The 24,607-nt window shown below is 36.8% G+C and overlaps 2 protein-coding genes and 1 long non-coding RNA gene across 12 annotated transcripts; 2 read left to right on the forward strand and 1 right to left on the reverse strand.

Moving 5' to 3' along the window:
• Positions 1-1,352: 1,352 nt before the first annotated feature.
• LOC143714729 (uncharacterized) lies at positions 1,353-15,652 on the reverse strand. The gene is made up of 16 exons (XM_077206106.1): positions 15,487-15,652; positions 14,856-14,962; positions 12,981-13,062; positions 12,632-12,747; positions 12,446-12,518; positions 9,328-9,394; positions 8,434-9,174; positions 7,659-7,891; positions 7,052-7,574; positions 6,828-6,949; positions 6,499-6,673; positions 6,295-6,417; positions 5,199-6,202; positions 5,015-5,069; positions 2,319-4,868; positions 1,353-1,866 (listed from the first exon to the last, which is right to left on the reverse strand). The coding sequence occupies exons 2-16, from the start codon at positions 14,945-14,947 to the stop codon at positions 1,772-1,774; spliced, it is 6,051 nt and encodes a 2,016-aa protein (XP_077062221.1). The 5' UTR covers positions 14,948-14,962; positions 15,487-15,652; the 3' UTR covers positions 1,353-1,771.
• A 1,556-nt stretch (positions 15,653-17,208) lies between these two features.
• LOC143714576 (uncharacterized) lies at positions 17,209-18,209 on the forward strand. Of its 2 annotated transcripts, XR_013195547.1 has the most exons (4): positions 17,209-17,322; positions 17,410-17,643; positions 17,825-17,931; positions 18,121-18,209. It is a non-coding gene; the product is annotated as an uncharacterized LOC143714576 (long non-coding RNA). The 2 variants fall into 2 exon arrangements; XR_013195546.1 differs by having other exon boundaries at positions 17,209-17,643.
• Positions 18,210-18,651: 442 nt separating this feature from the next.
• LOC143714699 (sentrin-specific protease 1-like) lies at positions 18,652-22,947 on the forward strand. 9 transcript variants are annotated; one of them, XR_013195592.1, is made up of 9 exons: positions 18,716-19,217; positions 20,061-20,176; positions 20,367-20,408; positions 20,492-20,563; positions 20,647-20,712; positions 21,849-21,981; positions 22,070-22,178; positions 22,495-22,565; positions 22,738-22,947. XR_013195592.1 is itself a non-coding variant. In XM_077205992.1 (7 exons), exons 1-6 carry the CDS (start codon positions 19,290-19,292, stop codon positions 22,555-22,557), a joined length of 468 nt encoding a protein of 155 aa, XP_077062107.1. In that variant the 5' UTR covers positions 18,718-19,289; the 3' UTR covers positions 22,558-22,565; positions 22,738-22,947. The 9 variants fall into 9 exon arrangements, 4 of the variants coding, with proteins under 4 accessions (XP_077062110.1, XP_077062109.1, XP_077062107.1 ...); XR_013195589.1 differs by having other exon boundaries at positions 18,718-19,398; positions 21,873-21,981; XR_013195588.1 differs by having other exon boundaries at positions 18,720-19,398.
• The last annotated feature ends 1,660 nt before the right edge of the window (positions 22,948-24,607 follow it).

The raw sequence follows: 24,607 nt of genomic DNA on the forward strand, positions 1-24,607 counted from the left end.
CACATTTTTTAAAGAGATTTTCAGATGTCCACTTGAGTGGGCAGCATGCGTTTATGGTTTAAAGAGATACTGTATTAAACATAATACAATTCTAACACAGCAATATTGTGTTTAACAAACCAATCAATACATTTTTATAAATAAGGCATGTGTAAACTATAAAATATATACAAAAATAATAAATGCGAAATATTGCAAAGGCAATTGTACTTCATGCAAGTTGAACTTCGAGTATCTTTGATATCAGAACATGAGGACGTGATTGCATCAGAAATCTCTACACAGTATAACTGGAAACCACTGCTCCCGCCAGTGTACCAGAGTATGTCCGTTTACCCTTATTAGCTGATCATTCTGATTATGCTATCAGGTGTTTTCAATCTCATCTGAAATGTGTAGTGTTGGGGGTAAAGCATTACAAGTAACATACATAACGCAATCAGATTACTTTTTCGATGTTACGAGACGAGTAATGTGTTACAAGTAACATGTATTATGTAATAAGATTTTTAAAATGTTAGAGTAATGTATTACAAGTAACATGCATTACATAATCAGATTACGCTTTGATCTAACAAGTAATTAATTACAAGTAATGTGCATTATGTAATCAATTTTAGTTTTTGTTACGGGTAAAGAAACGCTTTACATGTAATGTGCATTATGAAATCAATTACTTTCTGATCTAACAAGTAATGCATTACCAGTAACGTGCATTACGTAAACATTACTTTTTGATCTTACAAGTAACGTGCATTACATTATCAATTACTTTTTTGATAAAATGAGTAATGCATTACATCACATACATTATGTAATCAAATTACTTTTTTGATGTCAATAAAATTACATTCTAATAAAAAAAAACATTTACAGTACAAGTATGAATCGTAGCTGAAATATCGCCATTGATGCATGAGGTCCACTATAGTGGACAGATGATTAATACATTTTCTCTGACCATTGGCCATCTTAGTCAGGAGATAAAAAAAAGACACAATTGCTTGCAACTTAGTGGCAATGTATAGGATGATGCAGCAGGATCCACTGTAAAGGTTGATGTGCAACTATACCATCAAAACCCATGCAAATTCAAGAAAATGATATTTTTAATAGCTGTCCACTGTTGTGACCTATTCATGAAAACCATCGTAATGTATTTGTAAAGTACTAGTTTATATACACCATTAACCATTTTTCTCATGTTGCGCTGCAAGGGGTTTTCCCCTCACACATGTAGTTTAGATACTTGCTGATCTCTGGCACACCTGCATTAGCATTAAATACAAGGAATGGATGAACAGTCGAAACATCTTCAGGTCAAACAGAATAAATTTGAAAAGAATCAAACATGAGGTTACAAATATCTTTTTAATGAAAACTTTCAAGCATGTCACATCAACACCACTAAACCACATTACATGTAAATTGTGACAGCTTAAGCCAAGTTTTGTACCACCTTGCTTATTTTATTCTTTTAATACATTTCTAAAAAAAAAAACACAAATAAAAGAACACAAAGGGAATCTAGAAGACAAATGTTTTGGAGGGAAGTTTATGGCTTAAACGGTAGAAACGGTCTTTAAACATTTTCTTGGATTAAAACATTCGATAAGTGTACACAAACACTTTTCTCTAAAAAATAAAAAGCAGATAAAATTACACTGAGAATTTTATAGAAAAATGTCATAATGAAAAAGTACAAACATATAAAACTATTTTTTTTTTTTTTAAGATTTGAAGATTAAGACCACTCTGTAAGATCAGTGCTTTACTTCCTCCTGGTACGTCTGACGGGAGCTGCCTCAGTAGAGATGTCCACTTCCTCTACTTTTTTAACATTTCTTCCTCTTCGAGTGGTGGTCCCTGTGAGAAAACAAAAATGTTAACTTTTCACTCTCAAAAGGTGAATAAATGATACAGCACAACAAATTCAAAACCGAAATCCTAATTATAACATGTACTGTATGTACATAAAACAGGTCTAAACAGTATATACACATGACACTTGTCAAGCCCATCAGCTTGTGTGGCCTTACATGCCAAAGCTAAATATAAATATTGAGTGTGAGATCAAGTACATCTGTGAAACACGAATTTCTCTAACGTCCTCCATGAAGACTAGTCCCGTCCAAATAGGGATGAAGACTGATGTGATAGAATTCACTGAAAGATATGGCTACATCTAAAAAAACATTACTATTTTGCAGTCACAAGATGCACAATCGGGTTGACTTAACACCCGTCTTACTAGACCCTAATGTAAAGTTCTCTTGTATTCTGGAATACACTGGAGACAGCATTTTCAGAATGTGTACCTGAAACAGACTCCTGAGCAGGTGCTGGATCTGGTTCCTGGGCTGTCTTTTTCTGCCCTCTTACAGCTCTATAACCAGTCTTCCTGGGATTAACCTCAGCTTTTTCTGGTTCAGTGTCAGGCATTTTCTCTTTGCAGGAGACCTCAGCTGCAACTTTAGCACTGATGGCTACTCTGCCTCTTTTCTTTGGCAAAGGTTCCTTATTTGACGACTCGTTAGTTACCTCCAGCAAATCATTCCTTTTCCTTTTGGGGGGAGTTGATGCCTTACTATCACTGAGATCTGATGCAGAGACAACTGCCTTTCCTCCTCTTAATGGCTTGATTTTTATCTGAACTTCAACAGAATGTTCCTCTTTTTTGGCTCCTCTGCGGCCTCTGGGTGGCAGATCAGTTGACTGATTTGATGTGGAGGATGTCTCAGTTGGTATTTTGCCTAATCTTTTGGATTTCTTCAGCTGTTGTTCTACTTCTAAAGAAGGTTCGATCTCTTCAATGTCTTTAGAGACCACCAAATCTGGGTTCCAGTTAACAGTTTTTGAGGGTTTCATTTCACAAGCTTCCTTGGCTTTAGAAGATTCATTGATTGGGTTGTCAGGCATGTCTTTAGTTGAATCCTTCAGTTTTCTGCCACGGCTTCCTCTTCCCACCTTCTCCAGTGCCACAATTGCTGTATTCTCAGCAGCAACCAATTCAGAACCTGCCCGTGTCATGGAATTTTCTTCTCTCTTTGATTCAGGTACTTTTGCTGCTCTCCTGGTATGTTTAACAGGTTTAGCTGGCTCTTCTGATGATGCTACATCCTCAGTAACCTCTGACTCTGCCTTGGCAACTGCTTTACGTCCACGGCTGGACACCACAGCAACTGATGGTGCAGGATTTGCAACAGCACGACGACCTCTTTTGACAGAAACTTCTGCCTCCACTTCTGTTTCCTTGGCAATAACAGCCCTTTTACGACCAGATTTCACAACAGGGGTCGCTGCTTGTTCAACAAGGCTGACAATGTTCTCCTCAGTCTCAACTGAAACTGCCACCTTTGACTGCTTTGTCTTCCTACTTCCCCTCACAGATTTCACCACTGTTTCAGTGTGTTCCTCGGTCACAGGTAAAAGTGTGCTGGCATCTACAGCTGGTTGGTCAACAACCTCTTCAGCCATCTGTGGTTTCTGCTGTTTAGTTTTTCGTCCTCTGCCAGACTTGACCACAGGTGCTTCAGGCTTATCTTGTTCAACATTCACCTCTGCCACAGTTTGAGAAACAATCATAGCATCATCATTATCCAAGAGTTGCTCCTTGACAATTTCTTTTTTAACCTTCCTTCCTCGCCCTGACTTTGCTACAGGTGTCAGTGGCTTCTCAGCCACTACAGCAGCACGAGTGCTGGTTATTTCATTTTCCAAAGTAAGGGTTGGCTCAGTTTTCAAGTTTTCCTTCTTTGGTTGCCTTCCTCTCCTAGCTCTAGTTGCAGAAACAGTCTCAGTAACAGGTGAAGTCAGCAATTTGACACCACCTGGTGCAACAGCATTTACCTCACAAACAATTTCAGATGTTTTCTGTTCAAGTTCTTCTGAAGGGTGGCTTTCCGTTTTATCCATTTTCTTTCTCCTCCCAGGTTTTACAACAGGGGCTTGGACTAGCTCTTCGTTTGCAGGTGCATCAGGACACTGTGGGTCACTAGCATTTTTATCATTAATGGGCTCAATTGCAACCTCTTGTTTAGCTTTTCTTCCTCTCCTGGCATTGGTAATTACAGGTAGGCAGTCTGGTTTCTCAGTTTTCATGGAGTCTACAGGAACTTGGGAAGCCTCAGTGTCCTTTTCCTCTTCACCCACAAAGTGGTGCTTGGGAATTCTACCACGGGCAGATTTTCTGACTGGGCTGGCAGTGACTTCTGGAACTTCAAGAAGCTTCTTGCCTCTCCTTCCCCTGGCAGGGCTAGAGGGAAGTGGAAGGTTTATATTTTTCTCTTCAGTTACTGACAGCACAGCAGGAGGTTTGACCTTGTCACGGTTAGCATTTTTGGATTTCTGTGGCACTCTGCCTCGACTGCCACGCTGAATTTTGTTGGCAAGTGGAGACTTGACTATCTCCCCTTCCTCTTCCTCAGCAGTGGATGAAGTTAGTGTAGCTGCAACTGTTGAGCTGCTATTTTCAGATGTACACACAGTTACTTCAGACTGCTCTTCATTTTTCTCGTCAGTCCCAGAAAAACAGACATCAATAGCTTCAACTGAAACCGACTCCTCTTCAATCTGGTCAGGATGTGTTGCCTGGGGGATTACAGCATCAGTCTCTACATCACTGTGAATAGAATCAATGACTTCAGTGGTGCACTGGGAATCCACTTCAGAGGTGCACTGGGAATCCACTTCAGTGGTGCACTGGGAATCCACTTCAGTGGTGCACTGGGAATCCACTTCAGTGGTGCACTGGGAATCCACTTCAGTGGTGCACTGGGAATCCACTTCAGTGGTGCACTGGGAATCCACTTCAGTCTCCATGGTTCCAACTGGACAGACATTTTTTTCGTCGCATTCCTCATCAAAATCTACGAGATAAGTCAAGACAACATAAGTTTAGCTCAATTCAAGTAGTTAAACGCTGTGTACCTCCTGTTTAAGACTAAACAAAACCCACATTTTAGGACTGAGAACAAAGTAGAGAACATATGTGCATTTCCCAATTTGAACTCACCTTTAGCTGGCACAAATGCAGAACCACTTTCCACTGCTAGAAGATGCTCTTGTATCTAGACATTAAATAAATGAAGATCAATAAGTTATATAAATAAAAATAGATTAAAGTTAAAAAAAAGAATGACTGAATAATACAGAATAACATGATCTGCATGTTTAACAGGAGTAACCTAGCCGTTTACCTCAGTCACACCATTTTCTGTAGTCAGGGTAGAGTTATTTTCTGGTTCTTCAAGTTCTTTAAAGCCAGTGAAAACTTCCTCTGCCATCACTCCATGTTGAGGGGTCATCATCAGTTTACCGATCACCAACTGATTGCTGAAAGGTTCTTCTTTTTGATTAGGGGTCTGTACTAACTGCTTTACACCAGCCAAGTTCTCTACAGTTCCAATCTTCTCTTTGGGAGTCTGGATCAGCCTTTGAATACCCATTTGATGTTCAACTGGTAATTTGTGTTTAGGGGTCGTCATCAGTTCTTTAACACCTGTTAGGTCCTCTTCGACTTGATTTCTCTTCTGTTTAGGTGTCTTCACCAACCTTTTCAGCCCAAACTGATTCTCCTTCAGGTCTCCCTTTAATTTTGGTGTTTTCATCAATTCTTTCAAACCCGCAAGTTCTTCATGTTGCTCAAACTTTTCTATGGGAGTTTTCATAAGCCTCTGAAGACCAGCTGCGCACAGTACAGGGTTGTTCTTTTCTTTTGGGGTCTGCATCACTCTTTTCACTCCAACCATGTCTTCTACTGGAGCTCCCCTGTATTTGGGAGTCTTTAGGAGTTCCTTAATTCCTTCCAGACTATCTTCCTGAGGAGGCTTATATTCCTTGGGGGTCTTGAGCAGCTTTCCTCTTAAGTCTTCAATTGGTTTAGCCGTCTGTTTGGGTGTCTTCATGAGTCGCTTTACTCCAGTGAGGCACAAGGATGGTGCTGCTTTCTGTTTTGGGGTTTTGACTACCATTTCAGGGGCAGCCTCCTCTTCCTCTGTTTGATCATTGGGGGACATCTCTTGATCTGGAATGATGTCATGGCCACTTGCCTCATTTGAGTTGTCAGTGAGTTGAGAAAGACCTTCATCTTCCAATAAACTACCATCCTGGTTGTCCAAAAGAAGTCGTGTTACTGCTTCATTGTTGTACTGTCCACATTTGGAAGTGGAGATTACACTCATTGGAGAGACAATCATTTCACCTGTGTGGGCAGTGAAAAACAAGGGCATGAAATCCATATCATCAAACAATACACAGTTGATAACTAACTTGCGACAGGTCCAAAACACTAACCCGATTCTTCTGGTGTTCTCATGACTGAAATCTCATCCAAAGGCATCTCGGGACATTCATTATTTATGGGAACCATATTCTTAGACCTGCTGTTGGCTGGTGTTTTGAAAATGTCTGCAACACCTAACAAAACATTTAGAATTTGAACTAACAATTTCACAGAACATTTATTACATACATGGTTTTCTTCAATCCTGAACAAACCTGTAAAGTCTTCGTCCATTTTCATGTCCTTCTTGAATAGTGCTATGTTGGTGACTATTTTAGGTGCAGCACCAAAAGACTGGTTAGGCCTCACATGGGCTTTGCCAACAACAATGGTGACTGGAGATGCTGCATGCCCAGTGCTGATATCATCCTTCAACCTCCGTGCAGGTGTCTGCATTCATAATTTAAATGTAATTTGTAATCAAGTCAAAGATTAATCAGCCATTCAATGAGCTAAAACCATCAACAGAAATGAGAAAAATGAATCTTAAAAAAACTTATGGGAAACATATTTTTGAGATTGATAAAAATCTTTTGCATTTTACCTTGGGTTTTGGCACCACATTTCTTTTGACTACATTGCCCTTTGTGGGTTTTTTCTTAGTTGTAACTTCTGTTTGAGGTTTGATCTGACCAAACTTCACAATATCAGCCCAAGAGGTCAACACTTAAAACAGAGAAACAAACATACATTTTAAAAATGTTTTTAAACCATCTAAATCAATTAAAGATTAAAACTTCAAAACAAATCCAAAATTAAACCTTTCACCTTTTAGATTGGCCCGTGACGCTCCACTGCGTCTTGAACGAATTACATCAAGTGCACTTTTAATTGCACTCTTAGGAGTTTTTCTTGCAGAAGACTTCATGCTCTTCCTCCTTAAGGGTATTTTTGGTGTTACGCACTTCTGAGGCATGTCTTCTACGATGGTCGACTGTACTTCAGACTTCTCCTCCTGGTCCTGGACAGGCGATGGAGTACTGATACGAGAGACCGAAAACCTCCCCTGCACCCTGGGCGTCTCAGTTAAAGACATGTCACTGGCAACCTCAACAGCTGAATTTGATGCTCTTCTAGCAGATGCAGGTGTCTTGGGTGTGGCAGGAGTAGAGGATGTTGCAGGTACCTTGGGTGGAGCAGATGGTGACTTATGATGTTTTGGTGATGGAGTTTTAGCCTTGATACTCTGTGACTTTTTGGCAGGTGATGGAATCTTCGCAGCGCGTTTGGGTGAAGCTTTCTTCAGAGAACTATTTTGAACATCTGAAACAGTTTCTTCAAGTCGAAGAGCCTGAAAATAAAGAAACATTAAAAACCTTTGAAAGTTTTCAATAGATAAATGTTATTGTCCTTAAAAATTTGATTTAAGTATTACCAGAAGACCAATGGTGGATGCTCGTCGTAAGAGAGATTGAGGTTTCTGGGAAGGTCCCAAACTGTATCGTGGAGTTGCCCCACGGCGGAGGGGGGAATTTGGGGGCAGGCGTTTGTCAAATAGCTCTGGGGTCAACTGTCCACCAAAGGACACTCGCTTTCTCTTTGCTTTTGGAACGGTTACTTCGTTATGAGATTTGTTTCCGCCGCACAGCTCATTAATTGAAGTACCATCTGCAGGACAAACAAAAGTATGGTGAAATATTCTTAAATAACACCAAATGTTTGCAAAATTTACCTAATTGACAAATGGTGTACATGCCAAGAAAACACTTCTAAGTAGAGCTGCACAATTTTGGATAAATTGAGAATCAAGATTCTTTTGTTTCAAATCAAGATCACATTTCTCCTACTATTCTGAAGAAAAAAATCAAAAATAACATGTAATTTACCAGAGATTCTGACCAAATGTAATTGCTACAGTCTTTTTAAAATGTTTAATTAATTTAAATGAATTTTATTCATTTTTTAAATCGGTTTGAATGAATGATTATATGGCTCACTCATAAGCGTTTCATTACTAGATCAGCATTTTTTGAATGAATCTCTTGATTGAATGATTCAAAAACAAATAACATTTTTTAAACAGTCACCTGTCGCCACCTAGTGGCATAACATTGTAATAGATACAATCATTTGATGCACCAAGTTAATTTTAAAAGGTGATTTGCTCTTTTTTTGTTTGCTACCATAGACATCACTGTTTACGGTCTTACCTTTGTTCTTAGAACTTGATGTTGTAGCCATAATCTCATGTGGACCACCTTGGACTTGAAACCTTTTGCCAGCATTTGATCTTGGGGATGTTCTTGGTGACATTTTCACTTCAGTGTTCTTACCAACTGGGCCTGGAGTCTGAGGCTGGCCCAAAGGCATTTGGAGATCAAGGCTCTGATCCTGTGATCCAACACTTCTCCTTCCTTTCGGGGATTTGGGAGTTTTCTCCTCAGGCTGAGGCTCTAAGAGAATTTGCTGGACAACCTCACCAGCACTGAACTTCTGAGGCGTTTTCAATGGTGTTCTCTTCTTCTGGGAGACAGGAGTTACACCTTTCTCTGTCCATGAGGGGGTGATGGACCCTACAGATGGCATATCATCAGCAGGTTTCTCTCCCCGATTTGCATTAAATGAGCTCTGAGGGATAGCTGGTCCAGTAATATCTTCAGAACTTGATTTCAAGGATCTTCGCATTCTGGTAAATGGAGTTGTGACGGGCTTAGGGCTACTTTTAACGTCTGCAGCGGGAGCTTCTTCATGATCAACCTGAGGTCTTGAAAGAGGTGTTTTTGGTAGCTCAGATTTCCATGGTGATTTAGCAACAAGGTCTTGTTTGACCATTTGGTAGAGCTCACAAAAAGGTGACATACTGTCCTTTTTAATTTTGCCATCTTCTGGTTCATTCTCAACAGATTGATCCACGGATGGCGGTAAATTTGACCCATCTTTTAAACAAGTGTCTGTAAATATAGCAGCACAGAAGACAATCACTGATATGAAATTATATTCTAGCAGAATCAGCTAAACTAGGGGGGGGGTTGAAACAACTTCAGCAAACATGTTGCAAACAAAAATATATAGAATATCAGAAAATAAATGTCATGATCACAAACCATATGAATGCTCAGACTTCCTCTTCTCATGAACGGGAGTGCTTTTTTCCTGCTGGTCTGGCAAAGCCTACAGGATGACAAAACCAAAATTTAAAAAAGAAATGATAAATTAACAAAAAATACCCAGCCCTAATACAATGGAGTGAAAAGCAAAACAAAAATGCAGAAGGCATTTTTATAAATGTCTTAAGCCTTGTATTTTTTAGTCAAGTCAAGTCAAGTCAAATATATTTATATAGCGCTTTTCACAATACAGATTGTATCAAAGCTGCTTCACAGTATCAATCAAAACAACTTAATGTTTGTTTATTACTGGAAAAAAGACATCCAAGTTTGGTAGAGCTGATCAATGGTATGATTGGTTAATTAATTTGAATATCCCCAACTGAGCAAGCCAAAGGCAACAGTGGCAAGGAACCGAAAAACTCCATCCAGTGACCTAATGGTGTCCTAACACCCCATCAGGTGACCCAATGGAGAAAAAAAACCTTGGGAGAACCCAGGCTCAGTCGGGGGCCAGTTCTCCTCTGGCGTTTATGAACTAGAGGCCGAATTTACAGTAACTGTAAGATAAAAAATTTATATGAATGCCTGGCTAAATAGATGCGTCTTCAGTCTAGTTTTAAACTGGGAGAGCGAGTCTGAGCAACGAACAATATCAGGAAGGCTATTCCAGAGCTTCGGAGCTAAATGTGAAAATGCTCTGCCTCCTTTGGTGGATCTGGATATCCTAGGAATGACCAGAAACCTCGAATCTAGTGATCTTAAAGAGCGCGATGGATTGTAAGGCGATAGAAGATCCGTTAAATAGACTGGAGCTAAACCATTTAGAGCTTTATAAGTCAAAAGCAATACCTTGTAATTAATACGGAACTTTATAGGTAACCAATGAAGTGATGATAAAATCGGTGTTATATGATCATATTTTCTTAATCTAGTAAGAACTCTAGCGGCTGCATTTTGGACTAACTGTAGCTTGTTTATTGAAGATGCAGGACAACCAGCTAATAAAGCATTACAGTAATCTAGTCTCGAGGTCATGAATGCATCAACTAACTTTTCTGCATCAGAGACTGATAGCATATTACGTAGCTTAGCAATGTTTCTAAGGTGGAAAAAGGCTGTTTTTGTAACATATGAAATATGCTTTTCAAAAGACAGGTTGCAGTCTAATGTAACACCCAGGTCTTTTACTGTAGCGGATAGAGTAACAGGGCATCCTTTTTAAATAAGTTTTATTAATAAAGGCATAGAACCAGTTTATTTGTAGTGCACTGACAATAGTTTTATATAATTTAATTAGTTTATTAATTAAATTAATAAAAAGACAAAGACCTTGCGATATGTTTGAATGAATTTAAAAATAATTTGCCATATTTCAGATCAATATATTTGTTTTTCTAAATTTTAATTAACCCTAACTTTATTCTCATCTGAATTATAAATAATTGATTTCCGTATAAAATAATACTAGGCTACCATTAAAAAACACATTTGATTTTCTTTTTTTAATCAATGTAGAATGTGTAATTTAAAAGTAAAACCGTGTGTGTGTGTACGTGCGATTTTGGTTGGGTGATAGTTGTAGGTTACAGTTTGACAAGAGAGTGTGACAAAAGCACAATGTTGTGTTTAATTGCGAGTGTACACAAATAGATGTAAACACTTTGCAGTTTGAATTATATGTTTACGGAGTATGTTTTCGTTTCCACTGTTCGATCGCGCCCGCGCCTCTCTTGCTCTCTCATACACACAGAGTGATCGCGTCCGCGCCTCTCTCTCTCACACACACACAGTTCGATCGCGCCCGCGCCTCTCCCTCTATCGCGCGCGTACACACACACTTCAGCATTGCAATATTGACATCGCAATCTGTTCATTATGCTGCGTTCAGACCAAACGCGAATTGAGTGAATTTTATAGCTATTTAGAGTTTTATTTTTTTTATACCGTGTATTCCACGTGTAAATTCGTGCACCGAACCGTGACGCCCGTACCGATTCGGTTCAATATGAATACATGTACCGTTCCACCCCTAATGCACATACACGCAAAGTCTTCTCGCTTTCTCCCTCTTTGCCGTGCGCGCGCTACATGGTTTGGAGCTCGCGAGCTTTAGATTCCGGGAGATTAAAGTAATTTGCGGTCATCAGGTAGCCGCTATCAATATGCGGGAGACTCCCGGAACTTCCAGGGGTCGGAAGTTCAATTTTATATACTCCTTCCCAGTTCCCACAGACATTTACGCGCGCCCGATTATCTCTAGGACCCTCCCCCTCCACACATTAGTCACTTACAGGGGCCTTTCCCTATTCTTCTCACACTCATTGGCCTGCCACACATTCCGGATTAATTGACGCGCCCCTTCCGAGATTAACGTGTAAAAAAAAAAAAAAAAAAAAAAGAGTGGCAAATTTACTGGTCGCACATGGATGTAAAAAAAGTGAACCGATCACTTTAATAAATGGTTAAAACAACTGATCTGTCCAACACTGAACTCACAAGACATCTGAATCGATGTATAACAAATCAGTAACACTTTACAATAAGATTCCATTTATTAAACTTTAGTTAACTACATTAGCTGAAATTAACTATAAACTGCACTTCTGCAGAATTTATTAATCTTAGTTAATTTCACCATTTACTAATAGCCTATATTATTGAAATCGAAAGTTTTATTTGTTAACATTAGATAATGCACCGTGAAGAAACATTAACAAACAATGTACAGCTGTATTTTTATTAACTAACATTAAAGATTAGTTAATACAGACAGTAAAACAAATGTATTGCTTATGGTTATTTCATGTTAATTAACCTAATACATCATGTTAATTAACCTAATACATCAATGTTAACAAATCAAACTTTATTGTAAAGTGTTACCAAAAATGTATTTACTCAGAACACCTCTGAAATGAGAACGCACATGTGCTTACCCAATTTAGCAAGAGTGGTTAGCAAGATTTAGCCTTAATAAACTACAGTATTTTCAGGCTAAATTTTTTTTTTTTTTTAAGAGGGCAAGAAAGGATGATAGTGTCTGTCACCCACCACCGAAGACCAATTTTGACCCAGGAAAAACCCACATAAAAGACTCACATCAACTACATACCTGAACTGTTTTGTCTTTTCCAGCCGTGGACACCCTCTTCTTCTTCGGTGTCTTTGGAGGTGGGTACTCAAACCTAGCGTTATGACAATATGAAACCACACAAAACAAATTACTCTTAGAACAAAGATTCTCCAAGAAAGAAAACTTTGTTTTTTTTATAATAATATTAATAAAAATCAGACTCACCTGAAAGAACGATCAATGATTGTGATGAGATCACCATGCTTTAACCGTTCAGATTGATTAATAACTTGTCCATTAATACGTGTGGGGTTCACAGAGCTTAAATTGGTCAAAATTAGCTTAAACAAGAGAGAAACAATAAATGAAATATTTAAGTACTTTTTATAAAAGTGCAATAGAAAAAAAAGTACTGGTGAGCATCTTGAGACAAAACAATGAAACTGACATATTTTAAGGTATGCCAGTGCAAGTTGCTTTAAGTTAAACAGCTCAAACATGCATTTTATTCTGGGACTAGCTTAAATCTTGTCTGTGAAACCAGGAGCATAGTGTAATATCACAATATAATTACCTCCTTGTTCTCATTCAGCTCTATTTTACAGTGCTCTTTAGACACCTGCGGTAGCTGAATACGAATATCACAGTCCAGCTTCCTAAAAAGGTAGAGTTCACATTAAAACAGCTTTTTTTAAACAAAAAATTTTTGTTGAATGAGAAATATTAAACTATGATGCATGTACTGGCTATATTCATGGCAAAAATCAATGTTATTTCATTTTCAAACAAATTTATAATTAAAATATAATTTCAATAAATTGTTTTGCATGTGATCTAAGTTGATATACAAAGATATGTGAATCTATCTTCAATTTATTGGTTATTTCTAGTTTCACCATAAGTTATTAAAATAGATTGAAATATTCTATCAATAGCTTCTTGCATTAGTGCCTTAGTTTTTGCAGGCAACATTGTTTTTGTTTATTGATGTCTAGAACATTTAAAAAAAAAAAAAGTTACAGCATGACGAACCATATATTCAAGTACTACACAATCAAGTACATTATCAATTTGTTGTTCAAGATTTCCTTTTTTTATTATACACATTAAACCTGCATATTTAAACAACTTGGTTTCATTTGTCACCATTCCCTTTGGTCCACTTTCATAAACCACTAACAACAAAAGACAGAACTTAGATAAGAAAATATTTTGACAAACATAACTGTAAATATACTAAATAAACAAAGGTTATTACCCGTTACATGCATGATCTATAAATTGAGCACGATTACATGTAGCCTACTTCATGCCCTTAAAGTGTTAGTTCACCCAAAAATGAAAATTAAGTCATTAATTACTCACCCCCATGCTGTACCAACCCCGTAAGACCTTCGTTCATCTTCGGAACACAAATGAAGATATTTTTGATTAAATCTGAGAGGTGGATCACTGCTACATAGGCTGCCAGAGGGAATGAAACTTGACGGCCCAGAAAGTCGTTAAAGAACATGTTTAAATATTCCATGTGCCTACAGTGGCTCAACTATAAGTTTATCAAGCGGCGAGACTATTTTTTTCCCGAAAAAAAACATAATAACGACTTTATTCGACTATTCCTTTTCATTCCTTGTGGGCCTGAGACGAGAGTTCAAGAGATTTCCACGACGCATGCGCGAGAACTGAACAAGAAGTATTAGAAGAAGAACGTTCTCTTCTCAGTTCTCGCGCATGCGTCGTGGAAATCTCTTGAACTCTCGTCTCAGGCCCACAAGGAATGAAAAGGAATAGTCGAATAAAGTCGTTATTATGTTTTTTTTTTTCGGGAAAAAAGTATTCTCGTCGCTTGATAAACTTATAGTTGAGCCACTGCAGGCACATGGAATATTTAAACATTTTCTTTAATGACTTTCTGGGCCGTCAAGTTTCATTCCCTCTGGCAGCCTATGTAGCAGTGATCCACCTCTCAGATTTAATCAAAAATATCTTCATTTGTGTTCCGAAGATGATCGAAGGTCTTACGGGGTTGGTACAGCATGGGGGTGAGTAATTAATGACTTAATTTTCATTTTTGGGTGAACTAACCCTTTAAGTAATAACGCATTCTGATTGGCTGGAGGGATCGTCTACGTCAAATTTGACATCAATGAACCCCGCCTGGTAACGCTGGGTACAATTTAAGATAAAACGGCTTGCCATAGTAGAACAGCACATGTGGTACAAAGAACTGTAAATGTTTGACACTTGCCATTAATCAGATCGTTTTTAAACAAATGTAACGTTACTTCGATTCTACTTTCAATCATAGTGTTTGAGTGCTATAGTAGTAATAATTGTATCCATTGATTTTGTTTTTCACGTGCCTCACCATAAAAACTTGGCAGCATTATAGTTGAAAATATTCACAGCCATCATGTAAGCCATTATTGTATTAAGATGTGTTACTGACCTTCCGAACATACAGGACGCTGTGAGGGGAAATTCAGTCCCATCTCCACCTCCATGTCTTTTGATCACGACTATCTTCCCCAGCAAAGGCATTTTAAAACAACTTACCTGGTTTAGCAAACACAAAAGACAAAATAAAATATAATGAACTCGGTAAGTTCATTTTTATCGACGTAGTTACTGTAAATGCCGTAGGCCTATTTCACAATAAAGTTTCATGAACTTAACTTGAATATCATCAGCGAAGATAAATGCAACACAAAGAAATACTAGCCTATACAAAGAAAAAAGTCTGAATATTCCATATCAATGTATAGTTTATATAGTTCATTATTCACATAACGTTAAAGTTACATAATTGAAACCGCAAGATCAGCACACATGGCCAAAGACATTTAAAACATTAACGTTATATAAGAGGAAAAAAGGGCAGGTATATATCCACATTTGACTTTGTTTAGTAACCGACTGGAATAAAATAGTTCACACTATTTGTGGCCATATTCACTGAAAATAAAGTTATCGATTTATTTTGATTGTTAACGGAAATAACGTTACGCATCTGTCGTTAGCATAATGTCAGTTTAAACAGTTCCTTTGTATTCGTGAAATGAAACGTCTCTTTAAGTTACCTGAAGTTCCGTAAATCAAAATGTCAAAGTAAATTCCATCGATGTTAAGCACTGATTTTATAATTAAAATCAAACTAATCCAGCATTCGGATAGTTGTCCCTGTCGCTCTTGCCTTCAGCACAAACTGCTAGCACAAACATTAACACTCTGTCGATCGAGGCATCGGCGCGTGTTGCCGTCTTCACTGACGGCATATATCCCTCCGCAAACTAAAATACAATTAAACAACTAAGAGTTATTTACTATATATAAACACAATATCACATAATGGATGAAAATAATTAATCGGAGGCTTATTCAAAGATCCATATAACATAATGCATTATAAAAATGTGAGGGACTAGTTTCCATGTCATTCTGCGGAGGAATATAAGGCGCATAACTACCACTTTTTGAAAACTATTCAAAATTCCGCGCGAAGGCATTTGGTTGGCCAGTAGTAATACTTGCTACTTGACGTAGCCAATAGGATTTAGTGTTGACGTAACGCGACAGTAAATATGGCCAATTAAATCATGTTAAATGTGCAACCGCTCTTTTAAACTAGACACGATCCGCCCTTGTCTGTAAAAGAGGGCAGCAGGCAGCACAAAATAGCCGAGTTTAATATGCACTTTTCTTCTTAGGATGGTTTCACAAGCCAGGCGAAGGCCTTAGTTAAATTTTGACATTTAAGTAGCTTTTATAAACATGCCTTAGAAAATAAATAAATAACATTACTGATGTGCATCTTGAGACAAAACAATGGCACTGACCTAAGATATGTCAGCACAAGTTGCTTCCAGTTTAAACAGCTCAAACATGCATTTTAGTCTGGGACTAGTCTTAAGCCTTGTCTGCGAAACCGGGCAGTAAGTTAATCTACTAACGACTGACTGATGATGACCACACAAAATTTAAATTATGTTCACTAAAATTGTAACTTGTAACAAAAATGATGGCCACCACTGTAATATGTACATTCTTTTCGTATTATTTCTTTTTAATTGCAGAACAAGAACAAATACAATATTGTTGTGTACAAAAAAAAGAGTAGATATCAAAATAAATCACTGACTTGTACAATAAGGAATATAAATGTGGATAAATTCAGATAAAATAGGTTACATTATTTCAAAATATTATATAGAAAAAACAAAAATTAGTAAGCTATTGATTATTGCTGTGTAGGTCAACCAATACAACATGGCACTAGAAGTGCTAAAGTCTTGGGTTCGATTCCCAGGGAATGCATAATGGTATACCTAGCGTCTACCAAATGTTAATGCTGTTGTAATTAGCAATACAATACTATGTAGGGATAAGTGGTTTGGTACTAACAGGGTAACAGGCTCTTTTATTTTATCTGAGTGTGGGATAATAGTTTCTAACTTCTTTTGCCTCACGTATGAATCAGTAGCCCAACAATACATTTCCATTGAAATATGATACATAAATAATCCAAAAAATGAAATAATTATTTAAATATTTAAATTATGTCCAAGAACTGTATCTGAAATTAAAAAGGGTCAAATAATTCTGATAAAATCTAAAATAATGGACAATAAACAATTACATTATGTTGCACACATTATGCTGGCATTATTGTAAAACTCCAGATACAGTTCTTGGACATAATTTAAATATTTAAATAATTATTTCATTTTTTGGGTATGTTTTATTTATTTTATATAGTTATTTTTGTTTTATTTATTTATTCATTCATTCATTCATTCATTCATTCATTCATTCATTCATTCATTCATTCATTCAATTTCTGAAAGGTATTGGAATGTGATCAATGTCAAAAAGTTTGAAAGCCTTTGACTGCTGTGCAGACCTTACAGTGCATCAAGGTAAATAAGTGCAGTAACATACAGTATACATATACTAAACCTACTTTATACACACGAAACTTACTTTACATTTTATTGACTTGATAGGTTTCTGCTGTTTGGGAGCTTGTTGGCATTGATTTAACTGGACCATTACCTGAAACTGCAGATGGCTTTAAATACATCCTCACAGCCACAGACTATTTCTCTAAGTGGGTTGAGGCTTTTCCTTTAAAAACCAAGACAGCAGCTGAAGTTGAAAGACATCTCTGTTCCATCATTTATAGGCATGGTTGTCCGCAGAGAATTCTCTCAGATCAGGGAAGGGAATTTGTAAATGATGTAAGTGTATTTAAAATGATCATTATTAAAGTGATTTAGGTTTAGCCTCAATGTCTTTGTTTTTAGATTTTCAAGAGTTGTTATATTTTCCTTTGCACATACAGTACATGTATTCAACTATGTTTTAAGGAGCTTTTCACCCATTTACTCACAGTGATTTTTTCCCCCTTTATTTTTTAAGCTTAACCACAGGCTTTGTGAAATGTTGTGCATCAAAAGAAGTGTGACAGCAGCTTATCATCCTCAAACTAATGGCCTGGATGAAAAGACCAACGACAACATTAAACGGTAAGTTTTATTATTGTATGTTCCTAGGTCAGCAAAAGTTAAGGCATCCCCGCCCCCATGACATTTTGACCCATCTTCCTCTTCAAGGCACCAAATAAGTTATAAATGCGTTCCTAAAAAGGCTTTCATACGCCAAGTTTATAAGCCTTCTAAAAAACAAAAAACTTTCCCCCTTATGTTTCATTTTAGAGCCCTCAAGAAATTGGTTAATGACCAGCAGAATGACTGGGATGTCTATCTGGATGCCACCTTGTTTTCTTTAAGATCAAAGGTCCACACCAACAAAAAAAACTCCCCTTTTCTTTTAATGTATGAGGCAGTGTTCCCTGCAGAGATTCCTGTTGAAATGCCGTTGAGTGTGTTTATGGAGTAATTTCAGCAATTTTGTCATACTAGCCTATGTCAGAAGAATTGTGCTTAAAGAAAAATTTAGCCTTGAAATCATTTCCAATGGGTACTGTAGTAGATTTTTATACTATACCATACATTAATTTAGTTTTTATTATTGGTACCCTGGATTGATTAACTGTATTCAATTTTAACTACTGTTATAAAACCTTTGATCTTAAACTGGTAATGATCATATTTTTTGGATTTTGTTCCACAACAGACAATAAGGGTCACTAATATTCCTAACAGTTTATTATGGATAGTAAACAACCATGTTTTTAGGAAAGGAGATCTTCTCATGCTACCATGGGCTTTTCATTACATACATGCACATGTAAAATTTAAATAGTTAAAAAATTAATTTATATTGCTTCAATTATATTGGCTTGTTTTTTAGCTTTCCACCATCAGTCTCCCCGTGGAATCAAGTTTTAGTGATTATGTAGTTTCCGATAAAACAAAAGAGAGATGAGGCCAAAAAACAGGCATAAGAAAACATTGGTAAATCACAGGAGAAACAGAAGGAGGCATATGCTAAAAAGATCCAGAAGAAGTACAAAGACTTGATTTACAATGTTGGTGATGAGGTTCTTCTGATGAATATGAGGAAGCGTGGAAGAAAAGGAGGAAGGATTGAACCTGACTTCTCAGGACCCTACATCATTGAGAGACTCAGTGGCAAACTTGTCACATTAAACAAACCTGGAGGGATTACTTTAAAAACTAAATATAGCATTGGTCACATTAAACCATACAGAAGAAGCCAAACTGGAAAGGTGCCTGATGACTGTTCTGGTATCTCTGTCTCCAGTGGGTCTACAGAGAGTAACAGTTCTTACAAGATGCCTCGTTGCACTGTTGCACCTACACTCAGCCCTCAGCATTCTGGGACCAAGGTAAATGATTTTTAGAAGCTCCAAGAAGTTTCAGCGTTACAAAGACCTTCTGTTATTCAAGTTGCCCCTAAAATGCTTGACCAAACAAATGGGTACATCAGTGAGGTCAAATTAACCCCAACAGATGAAGAGCCAGCAATAAAATTCCCATCAGATGTAAACCAAATCTCAGAGGAACAAGGTTTTATATTTACAGAGATCTCAGTTCACCCTTAGTTGCCAGTTTGGCCTACCTGACCAGTTTGGTCTGTTATGGTTGCTTGCTTGCAGAGTCTAAATCATGGTGGCCATTTTGACCTGTTGGTCACAGGTCACCGTTATTTATAGGAAGTGTACATAATAACCAATAAATCATGCTTAAAAAATTCAAAATGCATGAACTAAGACAAACAGTATGTGTAAATCAAAGCTCACTGAAAAACCTTCACAACTGCAGCCACCAAAATATTACATTTTTCTTATTTAATATAGATACCATAAATTGTTTTTGAGTTATATCCACTTCCTCTAGCTGTCCTGCACACTTTTGATATGATGACTGTTTGCAAGGGCGTAGGTTTGCATATGGATGGTAGGGACATGTCCCTACCAATATTTTAGGAGGACAGAATTGTCCTACCTAATACTTCAGCGAACTCAATCACATTATTTTTCATATTATATACTACAGATGTGGGGGTAGGAGGTGGATTGTTGTCTCTTCCAACGTAAAGACCAAACCTACGGCCTTGACTGTTTGGCACGTTCATTTTGCCAAGTTCATTTCATGTTGGCTCGTTGGCCCTGTAAAGTTGATTAATTAGAAAAATTACTGAAAACACTAACTTTGTCTTTCTTTTTCAGTAATGAAGGTCTGGGCTGCAAATGTCACTGGTCAGGTTGAAGCAGTTGTTGGGCCATATAAGCTCTATGACTCTTCTTTTCACTCACTGCAAGGGGCCGAGTGGCTTTCTGATGAAGTAAGTTATTGATTCTTATGCTATGGGTGGCCTTTCTTTCCAATCGGCCGATTGTCTAAGTGACTTATAAAGCCAGAACATGATTTTAAGAGTCACCTAATTGAATACGTTTTTTTTTCTCACAAAAAGTTGTTTGTTTAGTTTACAAAGTTTAGTTTGTTTATATTCATGTTTATTTTTCTTAATTTAGGTTATTGATGCATACCTGCACCTGGTCGTTGAAAACCAACAGGTATGTATAGAATGTCTACTTATATAGGAACACTAATTTATTTTTATATACACTTACAAAATTAAAAAAAAAAAAAAATTCAGAACCACGTACACCAGCTTTGTGCAGTTGTTGCACGTCCGTTGTTTGCTGGACAGTTCAGATGCCTAGGAAAGGTAGCTTTCCAGCAAGTAATAAAGTAGATATTATTTACGTGTTTTGGAACCATCACAAACTTGTTATTAAACACTTTTCACAGATGAAGTTTCCCATTGAGGACATTTGGCTGTGCCCTGTGAACGTTGGAGCACATTGGATTCTTGTGGTGCGTGTGTATTTTTCAAAGTACATTGAAAGTGAGATTATAGATTATATGTTTTTTTTTTCTTCTTCTTCTTCTTTAGTCATCTTGGGCTATTGTCCAATAGAATACTTGTGATTCATTTTAAAGCTAGATGGTGGGTGAGGTCGGGTTAACTAGCCAACAGAGCAATTCAAGTTGTTTTGTTTTTTTCGCGATATATTTCACAAATGTTTGTCATGTTATGTTTAAATAAGTTTCATAGGTAAGAAATGTGTTAGGTAATGCAGGGTCAAAGATGACACACTGCAAGTTTTAAAGTTGTGTGCAGAGAAATAGGCTACACACACAAATAGGCTATATATTTCACTGACGAAGGCAAAGAGCCTTTGTTATCTTTATCTCTTGTCAAAAAAAAATTATTAAAAGTGGGAACATCTAAAACATCCCAGGGGCAGATAATGAGAAAATGACATTGTCTTTCATTGCTCCCTTCACCAAGTGCGTTCCAAACAGCTACATAATGTCACGCAAGTGCCCTGCTCACTCCAAAGGCCCCACTTCAAGGGCTCTGCCCTTCGAAGGGAGTAGGGCATAGGGATGCTCACTTCCGTTTGGAATTTGCCCTCAGAGTAATGCTACCATTCACTTATATTCTTATGTATTATATTCACCTGCAAATAACTAAATCACTGTGTTGACACTTTCTCCATAATCGGCAGACATTCTTTAATGGTTTAGGTCAATAATTTAAAGGTTTATTTATTCCATTTGCGTAAGTATTTCAGAGATTGATAGTGTCTATACCAAGCAGCTTCCTGTAGTTGTTAGTAGTGATCTAAAAATACTTCAAAAAAGGTCACACGCCTCTGGAGTAACTAGGGGTTAAGTGTCTTGCTCAGGGACACATTGGTGTTTCACAGTGGATTCGAACCTGGGTCTCTCACACCATAGGCATGTGTCTTATCCACTGCGCCATCACCACCTCAATATTCAATATTCTAGATTATCAACATGCCTGAAAAAACACTCCTTCTGATTGACCCAATGGGAAATGAACGTTCTTATGAACATAAAATTCTGCGGAACTGGAGCTAAACTTGTTAGAACAGTTTCATCTTTTTAAGAAAATGTTTTTATTGCTATTCGATTCTAAACAGTACAAATGTCTCGACGACATCTAGGAATTGTTTAAAACTGAGGTGTGATGAGCAAACAGCCCAGTGGCAAATACGGACCCTGAAGCACGACCTGCAGATGGATTCCAGCAGTTGTGGAGTATTGCTATTGAATGTATGTGTTCATATATTTGCACAAGTGGCTTCAGGTCTGGAAATGTTATAATGAATTGAATTTAATCATCTGTCAATTAATGTTTCAGTTTGCAGAACAATACCTGCTGACAGGAACAATCAGCAGTGTTCAGACTACGCCTGAAGCGGTCAGCTCAGCACGCATGAAAGTAGCCTGCACACTTCTTGAATGTCGAGGTGTGAGCTGTTTTAATTCTGTAATACCGTAGTAATGTATGTATTGTAATGTACGGTATGTCATGTAGTACACCTCTATAGATGCCATCTTCACTCAGAAAAAAATATTTAATCAAGTAAGAATATCCAAATATACATATAAAAAAATCATAGAGTAGAAAATAACTTGAAGGATGCAAAAAGTAATGCAAGAATGATTTGATTTAATGTAATTTCAGATAGTATTATTCATGGCGTTTATGTTGACATTTAGTACACTATGATATGGTTGTCCAATTAATTCATATTTATCTTTTTAATGTTAACAAATGTATAGGTAATGCAGAGGAGTACTGTGTGCTTTGCAGCATGCTGGAAGACGACCCCAACCAAAGCATGATTGAAATGGTATACAACTTATAATACACACACACAAAAAGCAATAGTTTAACTTTATGTGCCATGTTTTTTTTTTTGTAGAATTTTGTTATTTAAATGATTAGGTATTTTCATATCTTTTCATATTTTTAGATTCTATATTGTACTAATTTACAAATATATTCATCTCTTTTATTTTCAGGTACAGTGTGAGAGCTGCAATAGATGGGCACATTTTAAATGTTGCAACTTCAATAGCCTAAATGTGTTCATGTGCAAAAAATGTGTAGTATAGTTTGAGTGTATTGCCCTTTATCATTTGTATTGATAACAGTCTGCAGCACAATGTAGTCTTATTTAGTTCATATTTATATTATTAACTTATTGTTTTACTTGTTTTGTATTGTGCCTCTGTGTTGCATGATTTTGAATTTTGAAATCAATTTGATTAATAATCTATTTTCTATATTGTTCTGCTTGATTATACATTATCTCAATAACTAATCTTATTTCAATTTACATAATCAATTTACATTGTCATCTGTTTTAGGGTAAATTTGTAACATCTGTCCAGGGACTACAGATTAAAAACTTAGACTGTAAAATCATTCTACCCGTTTATTTCATACTGGTAGGACAATCTGAGTATGTATTTTGCACTGTAAAATCATTCTACCCGTTTATTTCATACTGTAGGACAATCTGTTGATGTATTTTGCACTGTAAAATCATCCTACCCGTTTATTTCATACTGGTAGGACAATCTGATGATGTAATTTGCACTGTAAATTCATTCTAGCCGTTTAAATTTAAGCGCAGCTTAAGCGCAGCCGTTTAAGCGCAGCTTTCTATTTCATTTTACTGATATTAAGTTTGTGTATTTATTTGCTGGTACACTATATTGTTGAGATGATTTCTTATAGAAGGAATAGTAGCCTACAGACGAATGATATCATTATCATTAGTCATCGTCACTATCAGGATACTGGATACTCGTGGTAAGTCTTTTTTTTCTTTTTATATATACAATACTAATACTATTTATAATACAGTACTTGCTTTTTAAGGTGGTGAGGCATTTTAGAGCTCAGTGAGCCCATAACATTATACAGTGTTGTCTTGATTCAACTGTTAGCCCAATCATTACATGACTTGTTTATCTACATACGATTATGTCTTTGATTAGATCATAGTTGCTTAGATTAGATAATATTCCCCCCAGCCACCCCAAACAACATTGGGCTAGAGTACTGTACAGTATCTGTACTGTGTAGCCTACAGTACAAAAAGTACTGTATCAGACAATGACCGATACCATTGGACCAGAGCGCTGTCAATCACTGCCTGATTCAACTTTGGCAATGTAAAGCCTTTTTTTACCATGCCAATAAAGCTATTTAAACCTGAATTTCTCAATTTCTGATGAATTTGTGATGCAGAGTTTTTGAACTCATACCACGTCTCTGTTCATGATATGTAAACACACAATTATTTTGAAGTATCACCCTGGTCACAATATTTATTCTGATTACTTTTGTGTGATAAAGATGACTGATAAAGCTATTATATGTAGCTAGTATGAGTAACAAAATGCTTTTTCTGTGTCCATATTTGACTAATAATAATGCAAAAATGTTCACTTCAAATTAACATTTCTGAGAAAAATGTTTAATCTTTAATACTCTTTAATAATAAATATATGTCCAAATTCAAAACTTAATACATGCAAGTAATTATGACTGAAAACATCCAGCAACTAGGGAATACACAGCCATGGATATATGTTTATATATAGGGCTATAACAGCCATCTACTGGTTACACAACAGTATTACAGATGATAAATGGTGCATGACTCAGATGTAAATATTTAGTACTGTAAAATCCCTTAAAACATTTATATAATTTGTTTGAAATAAATATTTTAAGTCTTCAACTTGTTACTGTATGTGGGAGTTCAAATCAGTTTGTATTGATTATAATATGTTTCCTTTCTCATTTTCCAGGGAGTTGAGCAACTTTTCCATAAACAAACTTCTGATGCTGACACAGAGGATGGAGTGATAGTACCAG

Source organism: Siphateles boraxobius, unplaced genomic scaffold (assembly GCF_051911475.1).
Source record: "Siphateles boraxobius isolate OS27281-9 unplaced genomic scaffold, OSU_SipBor_1 55, whole genome shotgun sequence".
Lineage (NCBI taxonomy): Eukaryota > Metazoa > Chordata > Actinopteri > Cypriniformes > Leuciscidae > Siphateles > Siphateles boraxobius.

Coding starts and splice junctions, on each gene's coding strand:
- LOC143714729 (XM_077206106.1), bottom strand. CDS start 14,947: ATGCCTTTGCTGGGGAAGATAGTCGTGATCAAAAGACATGGAGGTGGA. Junction 12,748..12,980: donor AGCTGAATGAGAACAAGGAG/GTAATTATATTG, acceptor CTCTTGTTTAAG/CTAATTTTGACCAATTTAAG. Junction 6,674..6,827: donor ATGTGGTGCCAAAACCCAAG/GTAAAATGCAAA, acceptor TTATGAATGCAG/ACACCTGCACGGAGGTTGAA.
- LOC143714699 (XM_077205991.1), top strand. CDS start 19,290: ATGCTTGACCAAACAAATGGGTACATCAGTGAGGTCAAATTAACCCCA. Junction 19,399..20,060: donor CCAAATCTCAGAGGAACAAG/GTTTTATATTTA, acceptor TTTCTTTTTCAG/TAATGAAGGTCTGGGCTGCA. Junction 20,713..21,693: donor GAGCACATTGGATTCTTGTG/GTGCGTGTGTAT, acceptor TCAATATTCTAG/ATTATCAACATGCCTGAAAA.